This window comes from Anomalospiza imberbis, chromosome 12 (genome assembly GCF_031753505.1).
Source record: "Anomalospiza imberbis isolate Cuckoo-Finch-1a 21T00152 chromosome 12, ASM3175350v1, whole genome shotgun sequence".
Classification (NCBI taxonomy): Eukaryota; Metazoa; Chordata; class Aves; order Passeriformes; family Viduidae; genus Anomalospiza; species Anomalospiza imberbis.
The window spans coordinates 12,294,491-12,311,899 of NC_089692.1; the positions used below are offsets into that span (position 1 = coordinate 12,294,491).

The 17,409-nt window shown below is 39.4% G+C and overlaps 1 protein-coding gene across 4 annotated transcripts in view; it reads right to left on the reverse strand.

Annotated features, from left to right (window-relative positions):
• Positions 1–17,335, reverse strand: part of SLC7A6 (solute carrier family 7 member 6) — a 26,972-nt gene extending 9,637 nt beyond the window's left edge. For 2 of the 4 annotated variants that reach the window (XM_068202792.1, XM_068202795.1), the window contains exons 1-5: positions 16,868–17,012; positions 12,994–13,563; positions 9,003–9,128; positions 7,130–7,274; positions 4,474–4,597 (exon numbers count right to left, since the gene is read on the reverse strand). In XM_068202792.1, the coding sequence (XP_068058893.1) occupies positions 4,474–4,597; positions 7,130–7,274; positions 9,003–9,128; positions 12,994–13,563; positions 16,868–16,997 (1,095 nt within the window). In that variant the 5' untranslated portion in view covers positions 16,998–17,012. Of the gene's footprint in view, positions 1–687; positions 785–4,473; positions 4,598–7,129; positions 7,275–9,002; positions 9,129–12,993; positions 13,564–16,867; positions 17,013–17,050 lie in introns of those variants that run through there. The other 2 variants (XM_068202794.1, XM_068202793.1) reach the window with 2 other exon arrangements.
• Positions 17,336–17,409: the final 74 nt, after the last annotated feature.

Genomic DNA, 17,409 nt, shown 5'->3' on the forward strand with positions numbered 1-17,409 from the left:
CAAAGTTGAAAGGTACCTGAAGTTTGCCTAATCTATCTATTGATATTAACCAGCTTAAAATGAACATAAAGACCCACCTGCTTTTAGGCAGGTGTTTTGTGACAGTGTTTCACCTTCATTTATAACAAAAATCAGCCAGGTTCATTACTACTACTCAGACACTTGAGTACGAATTTGTAAATCTTTCAATACCCTCCTTTCAACAGATGCCAAGAATGTCTTCTTTAAAGCTCAGCTACAGTCTCTTGTGAACAAAGACAAAACCAAAGATCTTCACAGTGTTTCTTGCTAAAAGAGTTACTGAAGTCTAAGTAAAAGCAGCCACAAGAAATGTTCACTGCATGCATATCAGAGGATTATTTTGCATGAGAAGGTAGGATAGAGAAAAGTACAACATGAAATCAAGTTATCAAGCACACACACTGAGTGCACTGCACCAAGAAGGGAAAGGGGGAGGGAAAAGTAGAAGACTTAGTGGTTGCTTTCTGCCAAAACCACAATTGTACAATCATGGATCCTCCACAAATGAGCCAGACCTGGGCTTTGAGCTGAGCTCCTCACCAATTCTACTTGAACTACCACTACTTCTGGGAGTTGTGAAGTGTATTTATAAAAACAAATGAATTGACAATGGAGGAAAGAATAGAGCATTCACAAAAGTATGTGGAGCATGACAGAGGAGCCTACCTGGAGGCAGCTATAGGCAGAAACATTTAGTCCACCATAACAGGAGAAAGCCACCACTATGGGGATGCATATCATCTCAGGATTCTTCTGAGAAAGTCTAAAGAGCAAGAAGGATTAAGAAATTAAATTGTCATCTCTGCTATAGTCTGACAAATCCTGTAGTCCAGACTTGAATTATGATTGCCTCTAACAGCTTGGAAACAGAGAATCAGAGAAGTGCTGTTATTACACTTGCAATTACAGATACAGTCCTTTAATGCCCTCCCATCCATTGAATATGTAAGGTATACATAGATACATGCACACTGTAGGACGTGCAGCTGGAATTGTTCCCTTTAGTTTTGATTTTTTTTTTTCAAACCAACATCAAGGAATAATAATGAAGGAATAGGCTTTCCAGCCATGCACTTCTCAGCTGAACTGCCCTTATTCAATCATGACTAAAATGTCACCTTACTCCCAGAAGGATGGTCAAAAACTGAATTACAGCTTTGTTTCAATGCATGAATGACTGAATAAACTACATTTTATTTTTGTCTTGGGTTAGTTTAATCTCATGATCATCAGCTGGTAAATTGTGAATGGTTTGCAGTTCCATTTTTTGTCCTCTTAAAGGTCCAAACAACAGTTCTATACAAACAGGTTGAACTAAAAGCAGCAGAAATTCCAGCATCAAGAGCTGCCACAACAAAATACGCAGGATACTGCCTCCCACTCAGTAATTCAGGCACACAGATGAGTAGCAAGACCCACATGCATATTACAAATCACAAGATAAGAACTGTTTCATCACACTTAGCTGCACATTAGACATGTACTTAGAGGCACACAAGAAATGTCAGACTACACTGAGAGCATATGGAGCCAAAAGTACATGTGAGGCTGGCAAAGCACCACACAGTATTGATTGGAGGGACAAATGGAGAAATGCAAAGAGAATGTAGCCTAACATGGAAAAGAAACTTATAAAAAAAACAAAAAAAACCAAAAAAAACCCAAGGATTATGAGGTGTTTCTATTAGGAAAGTTTAAAAGGCATCTACAGAGCCTCTTCACATAACTCATTTCAAGATCCTATTGCCCAGGAGCTTTCCGGACCAAGTTCTATTAACATTCTTACATGAAAACCATACAGAGCAGTAAGGGGATATATATACACACACACACACACACACACACATATATATATATATATATGTATGTATATATATATAAATATATATATATATAATCTGACTGGTATTTTGGAAACACAATTTATGGCAATCAGGAAGCTGCACATGCAAAAAAAACCAGCACCTGAGCAGAAGAAGTTATCTCCCACTGCCATAGATTACATGGTCAGGATACTGTATGACATCTCCCCCCACTCACCAAATTAGATTGAATGCCACAAATATTAAAAGAAAGTAAAGACTGCCCATTAACCAAACCCCGAAAAATGTAAAGGTGCAAAAGAAAACTATTTAAATGTGTCTCTTGTAATCCTCGTTTCAATTACCACGATGTTGATCAATTCTGCTCAAACAGACATAATTCTCTCGCTGTATTATTGGCAACACCTTTACTGGGAGAAAAAGGTAGCAGTGCAGTAAGAAGTCCAATATAAAATTCCCAAGTCATTTTTAGGTCACCAAATACAATCATATGGCAAGAGAACCAGCACTACTCTGCTGCATTAATACACTGCATTCCTACTTGCATGTAAGATGTCTCTTCTGTACAGCCCCCATTAAAATTTCCCATGTCAGCTCCAACAGTAAAACAGTTCCATTTATATTTTCATGGAAGTGCTGAAGATATTTGATCTAAACCTTCTTAGGTGTTTATCCTCTTCTTAGCATCTCTCATAGCTAGCTGAAGAACAAGGGTTCAGTGTTTCCCAAGTCTCTTACCTATCTCACATTGAAAATACAATATGGCACTCTCAAGTTTAGCTCAGCATTTCAGCTTGGACTCCAAAGCCAGAGAACTTCCATTTAGCTGCCATTGGGAATGTTACACTGGCAGTGAATTAAAGCTAGCTCCAAGAAAGAAGGCAAATAACTTACTGAACAACTCTCCCTCAGAAAGCAACTGCCTGCCCCTAATGAAGAGTTCTTCACTTTTAAGGTATGGAAATGTGCTCTTCATCCAAAGAAACCTTACTGGGGAGTGCTTGTGCAAGCAAAGAAGAAGAACATGACACTGATGGCTAAGGACAAGCAGATTTTCCTTTTCAGAAAAGAAGCCAGTGAAGCCAATGAATGAAGAGAAGTAATACCAAAAGGTCTAAAAAGAACTTAAAAATTTCTGTCTGAATTCAGTTAGAAAAAAAGATACTCAACATTTATTAGACTACACCAAAGAAGAATATAACAGCTAAAACACACAGCCTCCCACATTCCAGTTCATTGAGGGAGCATGGCAAAGCAAAGCAAGCCTGCTCTAGAATACAAGAGCACCAGGGTGAACTGATGGATCTACACTGGACTCACAGGATGATATTCAAAGATGCAACTGAAATCATCCTCTTTATCCCCAGTTTGCTGACAAAGTTGTACAGCTCCAAGAAAGATGACAGCTGGCTATGCAGGACAACCAACTGTTTGGTTCAACCAGTTTTAGCTCTTCCAAGTAAAAGAAGTAAGCTGCCAAATATCATCTATTGTAGGAACTCAATCAAGACCCACACACATGACCAAACACAGGAAGCAGGTACCAAGGTGTGCACTGGCAGCCAGTATGTTTCCTGTCAGGAGACAAAACAGCCCAGAAAGTACTTGTGGAGCCAACTGCCACTTTCACAAACAGAAAACACAATAGTAGTCTCAAACAACATAAAAAAGGTTATTCAGTAACAGTGAAAGATGAGATAAAATGTCTGCTCTTCTTTATTTCTGTTTGTGCTACAGAGTAATTTTCATCTGCATAAAACTTAATAGCAAAGGTTGTGATGGTTTCCATAAGGAGGTAAAACAGAAGTCAACTGTGAAACTCTGACAGGAATCATTGAAAAAGTGAGTTTAACATGATCAGCAACCATCTCAAGGGCATTTGCAGAACTTTTAAGCTGGTTGTTGCTGTATCACTTAAATTTCTTCAACAAAAAAGCTTTAAAAATCAGTTTCTTAGCCCCAACACTGGGACTACACCACATGAAGCCAACTGTAAAAGGAGGACATTTTATCATTTCTTTTCCCATATAATCCCTTGGTATGATTTCTTATGCCTCAGAGCCACCAAGAAAAACAGTCCACAATGTCATCTGGAAGATACATTCATACTCCTTTTACTGAGATTTTATAGTCCAATCAGAAACCGGAAAGAGCTTCACTCCACCCCTTTACAGTTCAAAGCCTCTTCACTGTAAAGGAGAAAACTACTTCACTTCTTCCCAAAATAGCAAAAAGGAGGCTGAAATGTAACTGCTGTTTGATTACACCAGAGACTCTAAAATGCAGCAGTATTACTACCATGTTTCTTTAAAAATTCATTGATAAAATTTTTACCTACAGCAACTTTCACCAACTGCATAAAGGGCAATAAGCAATCTGTATCTTGTACCACATGCAGAATATCCAAGCAGATGAAAGTGCCTCATTTTCATCAGATTTTTTTGAATAGCTTAATTCTCACCTCCTTTCTTCATTCATCCGCTGAATACAATGTTCTAAGTGTTCTTAAAGATTCCACTGAGGATAAAACTCTCTTCCACCACCCAGAGAATCTGGTTTTTGCTCATACCCTTACCAATGATTTTTTAAGCAATCTCAAACACTTGTTTTTAACACTTGGTCAACTTACCACTGCCACAGCATCACTAGAGAGAACAGCATGAGCATCCAGCACTGTATAGTAAGCTATATTGGTCATAATATAGATAATAGTCACAATTGGCATAGACACTGCAATAGCCAGGGGCAAATTCCTGTAAGACAAAAAAAAAAAAAAACCAAATCTCCAAAACCCACAACTGCAGGAAAATAAAAATTACATTAGTAACAGATGAAAGTTATTTATTTGTATCATTTGCAATACACAGAAAAGTAATTAAGCCAGCATAAAGATTTCCCAGAAGTTATCTCTGGAATCAGTTTATTTTCTTTTATAACTAGAAACTGTAATATAGAAGACTGGAAAAAAATCCTGATTTTTATAGTAACTTCAAATGTAAATTATGTGTAAAAAGGGATTCTCTGAATGAATCAGAATGATTGCCCTTCACACACTCTAACTTCAAGGTTTCCAGAGTTGTAGTAACAGCTTTCAAACTTACATGCTTTATATTATTTCCTAATGTCCTTGTTAATTACCACATTTAGAACCCAAAGAGGCAGAGCTCTGAGGTACTGCATTCCTTCTCCATGGGGAATGGGGCTGTCCTTTCAGCACTTACTTCTGGAACTGACGCAGGGAGATTTATTAAAGCAAACCCCTGTTCTTCTCATCTGCACTCATCACTGCAGAGAACAAACTATCTGGGCTGCACAACAGAGATGCAGATCTGAAACTGCTGAACAGCTGTGAGCCCCAGCACATGGTGTATCTTACTAGCAATCACGGGTCTAGAAAGCTTTACAAAACCAAGTCAAGAGGAACAGGAAACTGCTAACCTTTAGATGTGAGCAGGTAAGAGTTAACTGTGAGAAACTCACAGCCCTCAGTGTGCAGCTCCACAGAAACAAACTACTGAGCAGAAACAAAATTTTAATGTCAGGCTTTGGCTTTTCTCAGTCTTATTCTTTTCTCAAACCTCACAGGAACATTTCAAACATTTCAAAAGGGGAAGCAGAATTGAGACTGTTACTCTCACATTTGCCCAGTTTGAAATCAAACACAGCAGGGTGACATTGATATGCATTTGCCATGAACATTGTTTTCAATAACAACAACAAAAAACCTCCAAAAAACAAAACCCCAAAACATAAAAATTATCAGTCTGACTGAAACTTTCCTCAAAAACTTCCTGAGGCCCAGAAGTCCAGCTGTTTCTGTCTGCTGCCATGGAAGCAGAAAAACAAACATACTCCACAATCCTCCATATAAATCAGTAAATTAGTAACTGGGAGTTCTGATTCCTCTTTCAGGTTGCATATTCATAGTAAAAGACCCATGAATCCCAGCACAGAGAAGAAAAAGAAAAAAACCTGTGAATTTAATTCAGAAATATTTCACAATGTAACAAAAATCTGAAATAGCATTTTAAGGACTTTGCATCATCCAAGATTAAAGCCAAGGATGATGTCAAACATAATTTGTGGATTGCATCTTTTGGGTGGACAAGCATGAAGGCATTGTCAATCAAGTGAACATGAAAAATATGTAATTCTTGTAGTAATTTTGCAGAAGTCTGGAATAACTCATTATTCCCAAGAACGGTCAATGCAGAAAGCTGAAATTTAAAGTTCACTTCACCAGCTACCATTCTACCAAGAATGAAGTTTGTATTAGGCACTGATGCCTATCTAGAGCAAATGATTATTAAGAAATTCTCATCAGCTAAATATCCTTTGAGAAAATTTGTTTTTCAAAACAATGCATCTAATAGAAGAGCTATCAAACTGATAACAGAGAATACTATACTAACTTTAATAAGAAAAGGCACTGCAACAGTACTCAAAAAAGAAGCTTTTCAGCAGAAAAACCCCACAATTTGAAGGACCAAATGAGTGATGAAAATACAAAATGTGTGTCTCCTGAATATGTGTAACAAATCTTTGCAAGAGGATATAAAGAAACAAACTGTCAATCTGGAATTCAATCTAAATAAAAATAGCTAGTTTTTTTTTAAAGTACTTATCAACTATTTTAATAGATAGCTTTCCTGGTTAGATAAATGCCCAGCATAATACTCAACATCCAACATAGAAGGGAATAAACTGCAAAAGTCAAAATTAGTCAGGAGAACTAAAAAAAAAAATTCTCATTCTTCTTTATCATTCAACTACAGCAATCTGAGCTGTTGCTTATAACAGGATGCAAAAATTATCAAAGGGGAATCTATTCTAACATAAAAGTGTCTGCTTACAAACTCACAATTGGGCAAGATTAGCCAGTCACACTTTTAGAGCAAAAATTCATGGAAAATATTAATATTCTTAAATATGAAATCAGAATGATTGCACAGGTAAACACAGACAACATTTAGGTACCACTGCAACAATTACACCTATTATAATAAATTGTAACAACAACTTGAACTGAAATCTTATCTAGCACTTAATACAGCATCCTGCAATCATCTACACTTAATTGTTCATCTACACTTAATTGTTCTTATGTTTTAATTTCTTTTTAACTTTTAATGGAGTTTGATAAATCTTTGCTAGTGGCCATCCACAGCCTCAACAGTAGAGCAGTTCTACTCATTTCTGCGTAAGCTCAGAATTTATTAGTGAATAACAGCCACAAAACCAGCAACTTGGGAACCATCAACATTTAGAAAGCTCAAATCATTTACCTTTCTGGGTTTTTGATTTCTTCTGTTACATAATTGAGCGTATCCCAGCCAGAGTAAGAAAACAAGGCAGAATATAATGCAAGGGAGATTTCTCCAATATCAGAAGAGGATCCCTCAAAAGAGTTCTTAAAGTGCCATGTGTGTCCTGTGTGGAAAAGATGCAATGAAGGACAGGATAATAAAATACAGAAAGTAATATTTTTCCATGTGCCACACAATTACAAAAACACCTCAGAAACCCTAATTCCTTCAAATTTGCTTATTAAGACATTTTTTCCAAATCTACTTCATGTTTTAGCCATGAGAATAAGCATGGCATTTGAAATTACTAAGAATTATTTGCTGTGTATGATACTGTTCTACAATTAAACATCTGGTTTGTCCACAGTAGCACAAGAAGTTCAGGAACATGAAGTTCAGACTAAGCTATAAACAACTGGCAATGACAGTACTCAGGTTAAGTGTGGGGGTTTACAACATATATATATATTTAGAAAATAACCCACTCTATTCTTCTATATCCTTTTAAATTTTCAAACATTTTGCCTATGCAGAAAACAAAGATTACAAGTGACTTAGATAAGTATGACAAGAGAACCCCACACAAACACCTACAGGGATGTTTAAGGTTTTGCTACTAATAATAGAAAACTGAGAAAAATTAAAAGAGAAGAAAGTATTCCTGTTAAGATAAAATTTTCCCAAGCTAAAAGTGTACATGTGATTTTGGACCAGTATTTGTGAAAACTTGTGCAATCTTTTGACTGCAAGACAAGTTCATCAATCACAGTTTAATATTCAGACTCTCTATATATAAACACACACAAAACCACCAAAAACAGAAAGGCAAACTATTCTGTAACTCCAAAATGTGCCCTATACTATGACTCCATTAAAACTGTAATATTTGAAGCCTCTAATATATCTTATTTCTCTTTTCTACTTTTTATCCCAATCAGACATTTGCTACTCGTTTGGCACAGGTGGAATAATTGCTGAATTAGGAACAGAAAATGGAGACAATGTCAAGGAAATTAGATGTGAATAAGCTTGGTATCTATGAAACAAGGGATGGGCAGATGTGCTAAGGACCAAATCTGGTGCTCACATATGCATATTCTTGATTGGTTCACAGTAATTATCTTGCTCATGAACTTTCAACAATAACCAGTTAGAGCAAAGGACATAAATTGTCAGATTGCCAGGGAAAGACAGCCCTTTACGGCAGCTTTGAACACAGGATAATTTTCTGAAGCTAACACACCAACAAATTCTTCCCAAAGGAAGGGCTAAGAACAAAACTAAGTTCAAAATTTCTCTTAACTTGAAGACACAATGCCCAACACACACACATTCTAATTCTCAACAGCTATAATAGAACTCAGGCTTTTAGCAAAACCAGAGCTGTTTTACATACCTACATATTCTTAGCACATTTGTGCCTTAAGTTCAGACACTTTCAGGCCACAGATTCCTTTTGTAAAAAAAATTCAATTGATCTCACTGTAAAGTAGAGATGTTCTTTAGAGAAATCTAACTTTCACCACTCCCACTGTATTTTGCTGTCTCTGTGTACTGCAGTTTTCACTTCCTTTTTAATTCTGTACTGCAGGCTGTAAATAACACAACATTGCTGAGCAGTCGATTAACTTCTTTTACCAAGTTCAAAGTCAACTGAGATAAGATGGATATCTCATGACACAGTATCATGATAATGCCTAACATTAGTATTACAGGTATTTTCAAGGTGGCTGTATTATACTTCTTTTACTGAGGCATTTCATAAAACATACAGAGGTAGTTTACAGGCCTTAGATCAGTCACTCAGTTTAATTGATAAGCACAAACCTTTGCTTCAATTTTACAAGCTTACCCTGGCATATTTTAACAAGTCCAGCGATGATGATGGCAATAAGAGCAGCGACTTTAGCGTAAGTAAATACATCCTGCACACGTGTGCCCCACTTAACGTAGGCACAATTTATAAACGTTAAAAGACCTAGGGAAGGAAGAAAAAAAAATTAAAAGACTATTTGAACAATGCTCAGTTTAACTCACTTTTCAAAGCTTTTAATTATCATCTAAACACGCACTTGTTATACTAACACTTAGGTTAAACTAAGCCAAATACACAGGTACTGAAAACACACTGGTTCCAACAAACCAGCAGGAAACAGATGTTTTAAACACTGTTTCAACAGACAGAAGGAAATACCTTCCTGTTCTCTGACAACATGCCCATTTTCCTAATGTCACCCATCATCAACTGCACTCTGCAACTATCTTAAAACCAAAGAAACTGCTACATTAAACAATTCATTTCAACGTACCAATATTGTTCTAATAAATGAAAGATTATCTAGAAATTCCGTTGGGCAAACATATTAAAAGAGTGTTTGAAAAGGTTTCTTTATGCTTCATTTTTAGGTTGAGGATGAGTTCAACATCCATGGAGTAGCTGCAATGCCACGTATGGTTACAGGTTACAGGTGCAGTACAATACTCTTTTCCAGTTCTACTGAAGAGAGAATATATTGATTTTACAAGAGCGTGTAATGAGAGGACAAGGGGTAATGGCTTTAACCAGAAAGCAGGTAGATTATATTGGATTAGATTAGGTGTCAACAAGAAATTATTCCATGTGAGGGCCATGAAGCACTGGCACGAGTTGCCCAGAGAAGCTGGGGGTGCCCCATTCCTGGAAGTGTTCAAGGCCAGGTTAGATGGGGCTTGGAGCAACCTTTGATAGTGGAAGGTGTCCCTGCCCATGGCAGGGAGCTGGCATGAGATGATCTTCAAGGTTCCTTCCAATCTAAACCATTCTGTGGTTCGAATGAGCATGTGCCTTACAGCTAATACAAGAGTAGTCTGGATTTTTACAAACTAGTAGGAAGTAATGAGTATTCTGAATGTCCTTAGTCCTCTATCCCAAAATAAATTAGTCAGACCTATTTCACAATATTGCAATGAAACTTGAAATGAGAATTCCAGATCTCACAAATATTTTGTAATTGCTGACTGAACTTACTCACATGATCAACTTCCCCAAGACAGTTCTCATGACTCTCAACATTTTGCTTTTGCATTCATTACCTTTCTCTGAAATGGAGAGCCAGACAACCTTTGCCTGAACTCAAGGGCTGTATACTAAATAGGATTCAGTATCTTCAGTATTCTTTATTTAACAAAATCCTAATTTGGTACATATTTTTCTTAGCCAAATTATCACTATATAATTAAAACTTCTGTATTGGAAACAGTATTTCCCCCATATCTCAGTTTTCTCTCTAGCTAGATAAAAAGTGTTTATTTACTATTGTACTTTTTATCTCCATAGAATTTTCCTGCAATACGTATTTTAAACATGCATATAAATAAAAAGTAAACTTGATTGTTTCAGAAGGTAGCAGTAAATAAAAATTAAATAAAAAGATGTGATATATTATTTCCTTTCCCATAATCCATGAATACCATGATACTATTGAAATAAAAATGACCTTAAGACAAATACCAAATTGAAAACAATAACTTTTAAAAGATAACAAAAGAAAGGTAATGATCAGATAAGTATAGCACTGGTATGTTACTCAGTCTGGACAAGATGGATGAGGTTCAACTGAGTGTGGCAAGAAGAGGGGGAAAAAAATCCAGTCGTATCAAATTTCAGAAGTCAGGACTGCTGCAACTCCCAAAGAGCCTTCAGGAAAGAAAACAACTCTGCTCACTCTCTGCTCTTCAGTATTAGTGACTGGAGTATTTGCTCGCTGGGTTTATTTCAGCCATATTTTTTAAAGCAACTTTCATTGGGATTAATTATTATTAGTGAGTTAGGGCTTGGTCTCTACTTAAGATGAAATGATACTCTGATACCTTATAAGGGAAAACAAAAAGAAAGGTAATCAGCACTCTGAATAAGCCACATCTCTCTTTCTTTTGCTAAAAATACTCTTTTTTTCAACTTAATTACTGTTTAGCCAAGTAAAGTTTCTGAGAACTGTCAAGTTTAGTTCTGTAGCACCAGATGACACCCCACTGCCAAAATGACTGTCAAAGTAATGCTGTATAACACAAAGACTGTTCTCACACTAGCTCTAGTATTGCTATTACTAAAATTTAAAAAACCCAACAAACAAAACTTACAGTAAACCCCACAACAAACCCACCCAGTCTCACATACAATCTGTACCTAACCAGTGTGCAGACTTCCACTCCCAGCAGCTTCATTATTAAGGGATTAATCATATCCAGAGCTAGGGATGTGACAAACAACATCAGCTGTGCCAAGACAGCTAAATGAAGCTGTAGAGCAGGGGTGAGTCTTAGCACTGACACTCAGAGCAGGGCAGAACAAGCATTTAAACCATAAAACAGACAGGTAAAGTAAATTGTTCCACCTGCCTGAGAGTGATCCTGCTGTCATGTGTCTCCACTAAAAAAAGAGGTGCTAAATCCTCTTTATTAGCAGCATATGTAGAGGACATCACAGTGTTTTTCTATACCTACTATAGAATTTTAATTGAATCACTTTGTCTTAATTTCTGGCTTTTTAACAAGTTCCTTTTTATACGGGCTTACTGCCCTCAGAGTGAGGGGATTCCTTAAATGGAAGAGCAGATTCTCCCACACTCCTTAATTTGTGCCAAGATACCTTGGGACTATACCTGTTTAAGGAATGTGTACATGACACTACAGGCCCTTCACTCATTTGGAAGAAGGAGGGAACAGAACTGATTAAACTGACAGATCTCCTGGAAGAAGTTTGTGATTATTTTCCCCCCTACCTGGTCTTCGACCAGGATGTTAATGCATCCACAATAGTAAAAAATAACAAAAATGGAAGAGGAAGCTGCAATCATCATAACCAGTTACAGAGGTCAACTATCCAAAGTAGCTGCTACTGCTCTGTCATTTCCCTTTTTTTATCCTTTATAGACAACTCTAATAAGAAACATTAGAGCTCTTCCAACAGATGCCTCAAAAAGAAACCAGCTAGAAGCAGCACATATCCTTACAGCATACTGTTGGCAGTAAAAAAGTCCAAGTTCCGTGTTAGCTTTTTGACACAAAATCATGTCAATACAGGTGACAGGCTCCAGAGCACACAGCTATGGATCAGTACATCACAAAGCACTGTCCTACTGACTTGCTGAAATAGTTTTCACTGTTTACTGGAAATGTAAAATATGTCTATAAACACTTTTAAGAGGAAACACCTAAAATTAAATAAGACACACGATTCACTCATACAGTTTCATTCTCTTGATGTCCTAGTGTGAAGTGTGTGGGCAGCTGTTCCTCTATATTGACTAACAGCTGGCTATATGAATACAAATATTTCAATATTTTATGTGCATGCAAAATTTCCACTTGTCAAAACAGCTTTACCACACATACTGCTGTACTGATCTTACAGTTAATCCCAAGTATAAAGAATAAACTTGAATGAATGATTTTTTGAAACCAGAGTAGTAACTGAACCATGTAACCATTGAGAAATTATTGCAAACCAAATTATACCAGAATTTATAGCGTAAGAGCCATTCTGCAATAGCTCAAGACCACACCAAGGGTTTCCCGAGGTTTCATTTAAAATACCTCTCTCAAGGGAAAACAATTTTTACCCCCATTTTTGCCAGGCAAGTAAGCTTGGAAGAGTTCAATACCTGGTTCTTCTTCCAAATGAGAAAATGGTCATTCACTGACTGAACACCTTCAAGTTTCTCATGTGCTGGAATTGTTCTTTCCCCCACTGTAACTCAAACCATTGCAGATCCAGTATGCACCAACTGTGAGTGTGGGTAAGATGTTTAATAAAACATACCCTGCATAAAAACTTACCATAGTAAATTTCAAGAAATACTTACATTCACAGGCAGCTGCTATGAGACGACAAGCCACATACGGAGGGTCACAAGAAGGGAAGAAAGGCTGAACTATGTAGTTAGCAAAGGTGATGGCAATGATTGCCTGACTAGTTGGTTCAACAATCAGGAGCGATGTCCACAAACGAATAAAAGCAATGAAGCTCCCAAAAGACTCCAAGATATATGCATAGCTGGCTCCTGACTTTGTAATAGTGGTTCCAAGTTCAGCATAGCAGAGAGCTCCAAAGACTGAAAATATCCCTCCAACTGCCCAAATTATTAAAGACAATCCGTAAGATCTGCTGTAGATGAGAACTCCTTTGGGCGAGACAAAGATACCTGAACCAATCATGTTGCCTACTATAAGGCTTATCCCATTTATTAAAGATATTTCTTTCTTCAGTTGCATTGTATTTTGGTCTCCATCCTGTGTTCCTCTTGGATCGCTCTTGGTCCTCTCTGATTTATTGACGGGGCTGTATTCAGCCAGTGAAATTTGTGATTTTGTATAATCTGTCCTTTCTGCCATTGTGGAAAGACTGTGAATTCTCCACGACTCCAAATCACAATCTAAAACAAAATATAGACAGCTGAAATATTTTTTTTTTAATCCCAGGACTTTCTTGCAAAATCTTCTTTCCACCTTTTTACCCTATGATTTACATATACAAATTATTTGCTTTTGTTGCTTCATGTTTGGTTCTTTTTACACAAAGTCAAATTCATGCACAGCTAAACAGCAAAACCAACCCAGACAAACCAAGAGACAAATTCCTATATAAATTAGAATGAAAGAGGAACTGCTGCCATCAGGAAAACAAACACAGCTGTAGGAAGGACAGAAATAAAGGACTCCTATCTTGAGAAGACCAGAAGAAAGACCAGAAAGAAGGACAGAAATGTTATAGATAAGGAAGCACCACAAGACCAAGATGGAAGTTCTAAGCATGAACATAGATGTAGTGCAACAGTAAAAATCCCAATCCAATTACTGTGCTCATACAAGTGATTTATGAGTGATCTAGTAACATGTTATCAATGCACTGAGGGCTCTTGCTGAGGGCCACAGGCAGAGGTACTCACTCCACACTGCCCTTGATCCAACCCTTGACTTCTGACACCAGAGCTCTTCGCTCCCTCCACGAACTCTTTATCCAGATCTCACTGCCTCTGTACTCAGTTATCTAAAAGCACAGACTGTACATAAAAGCCCACAGTAGTTTCAATCCAAATTCCTCCATCAGCAGTTGTATTTAACAGTATCTAAGGACACAGAAATTAACTTTTTTTCCTCTGCTTCAGAACTGACTGACTGGAAAAGAGCCACCTTCTTCTGAAATCTCCAGAAAATGCTCCCATGCCTTCCAAAAGCAAGTTACTGCTAATAAAATCTCTCAGCTCAAGAAGACATTGATAATTCTGAATGAAACCCAATAGACCCATCTTACAAAAGTTTAAGATCACTAGCTTATTAGTTGCATAAAAAAACAGGCCCTACATAGGTACCAGAATTATTTTCGTAAGCTATGTCAGAGAAAACATACATGCATTAAAATCCCTGATTCTGTTATAAGATCATTATTTCAGTGGAAACAGAAAAGAGGCTTGGAGTAGGAGAACCAGAGACAAATAGTATACATTTTCTAACATACAATAATCCTAATATACTGCAGCTAAAAATACTTTCAGAATAATCTCTAACGCTGCCAAAGCCTGACCACAGGAGTGCAGTGGCTAATGCAGGGTTCTGCCTCCACACAAGCTAAGCAACACGTGGATTTCCTCATCGCTCACCCTTGTGCAACACAGCGTCTTCAACTCTTTTTTTTTTGCTGATCACTGCAGCTGTGACGAATCTTTTTGCTGATATATGTAGACTTTTTAATTTTTTTGTTTTACTGAAATGATTCTGCTGTTGGTATAGAAAGCTATGATATGAAACCAGGACAGAGTGACCTGAAGCTAGGATCACTTCACTGTTTCACCAAAAATGTATCTTCTGGTAAAGCCGATCACACTGCAGCCAGGTACCAGAGGAGCTGATGAAGGCTAACATGCAATTAGCAATGTACTAACTCTGCATTACAGGGTGGCCCTCCTTTAAGGGGAGGGAAAGAGGAACCATCTGCCAAGATCCTCTTTCTCCCACTGAGCAGAACAGTTGTCAGTTGTTCGACCTGGGATGAACCTGCAAGTTATTTAATGACCAAGGTGAAGTACCAAACTGCTAAAAGCTGTGTTTGCTGTGCTTTTATACAATACTCACTCATTAGCAAAGATTTCTGGTGCTCTTGCTTCTGTCTTCCTTAGCTCTTGATTGCATAAAACAACTCTCATTGTAGCACAGCTTTACATACACACTTTGGCTGTTCACATACACCAGATATAAGACTCCTATTTCTGAACATAATGACTGGCCCTATGAGCAATATTCAAGATTGCTCTATATAGGCAAACAGCATCAAAGTCTTCAGGGAGTTAAGCACCAACAGAGCAAAGGCTTTAAGTCCAGAAACGCTTATTCATTGCAATGTATATATTTAGGTACCTCGTAGTTTGAGCATTTACATGGGAAAGGCTTAGAGTTTGTCTAGGATATGTTTTTCTGGTGAGAGAAGAATCATTGCCCCACCATATATACACTTAACAGACAGGAAGCCCGTGCAAAAAAACCAATTCCCGCTGTAAAGATCTAATCTGCTCAACCAAGTCTTTTGTGCTTGCATATACAAATACACCATCTTTGGCACAACATAAAATAAATCCTACCAACAAACTTTTGATCAAATAAAATTGGTTGTAACATCGGTTAAAAAAAAAAAAAGGACAAGGTATATTTATCATGTAAAATGTATGAAAGAGAAGTTATTATGACCGTTTTTTTCACTTGATAGTATACCAGTATGGTAATAAGTAATATTTTCGTATTTTTAATTATTTTCATATTTCCAAGGAAAAAAACATTAGTAAGCTCTCAACAGGGCTTTGATCAGTCTCGATTTAGGCTGGGAGTGCACGAAACGGCTGCAGTGAGAGGAACATCTGGTGAAATTTATACAATTAGCCCCAGGTAAAGACAGAAGCAACAATCGTAGTTTGTCACCTTATTTTTGATTCTGGGGCAGAAAAGCAGAAACCTCTTCAAAGGAGGAAAAATAACGCCAAAAAAGGCACATGCTACACCCATGTGTACTCTTTAGGTGGCACTTACAGCCGCACCTGATCAGATTGCAGTCAGTACGCTTCATTTAAAAACACATAAAACAATCAAAATCACTACTAAACCAGACCAGCGAGAAAGGTGTGCTGCCCTGAGGGTCTCGCTAAGCCCGCCTCAGTGCCCTGCCACAGCTCGCTAACAGAGCAGTTACAATTATCTGCACCCACCACCAAAAGGCACCAGAGGAACACGTGGCTCCACAAAGCCACCCTCGAGTCGCCATAAGCGTGACCCCAGGGGCTGCGGCCGCCGGCCCGAGGGGTCCCGCCGCAAAAGGGGGGTCATTTGCAGAGGTGACATTTCTACTCCCGGAGGCCGCTCCGCTCCCCGCAAGCGGCGGTGACCCTCTTTCTCCTTATAAAATAAGCGAGCTTCACACAGCCCCGCGAAGGAAGCAGCTGTCAGAGTCGGGGCGCCCTTTAAAGACAATACAGAAACGCACCCGGCATTAACCTTGCTACCACCGCACACTTGGCGGCAGCGCGGGTCGCCAAAGCCGCCGCCCCAGATGCTCCGCAGGGCAAGGCGCTGCCGCCGCAGCCTCTGCACTGAGGCCGCTTCCTGCCCGCCTTCCCTCAAGGCGAAGGGAGCCGAAGGAAAGCGGGGAAGGAAACCGAAACCCCACCCGGGCTGTGCCAGCTGGAACCGCGTTACCTCCGCTCCCGCAGAGCTCTCTCGGGATGCTCTCCGTCCGTTGCCACCCGATACGCGATGGCCGCCCCTCAACCCCGCCCCCCCACGCCGGCATCGCCGTCGCCGCCTCCCCGCCGCGCCGGCCCGGCATCACCGCCTCCGTCACCGCCTCCTCCTCGCCCTTCCGCGGCAGAAATCCGCTACCTTCCGCGTGGTCTCCCCGCGGGAGAAGCCGCAAGGAGCCCACCAGCTCCGCGGGGATTGCGCGGGACCCGTCCGGCACCCGCTGGTGCGCAGGGAAGTGCTTGCAGGGCCGGAGCTGCCCCCCGCCCCGCGGGGTTCGCGTCGGCCCCTCCGCTACCGGTGGGCGAGGAGAGCCGCGATCGCCTCCCCCGCCGCAGCCGGAGCGGGGGACCAGCGTCCCGGTTCCCCGCAGGGGCGGGATGGAGAAGGGCCCTAGCACTGACGGGGCGGCACGGCGCCTTCGCCGGCCCGGCCTGGGGGCTCTCACCCCGCGTTCCCTGAGGGCCTCGGGGACACGGAGCTCTCGTGGAGCCCCGGCG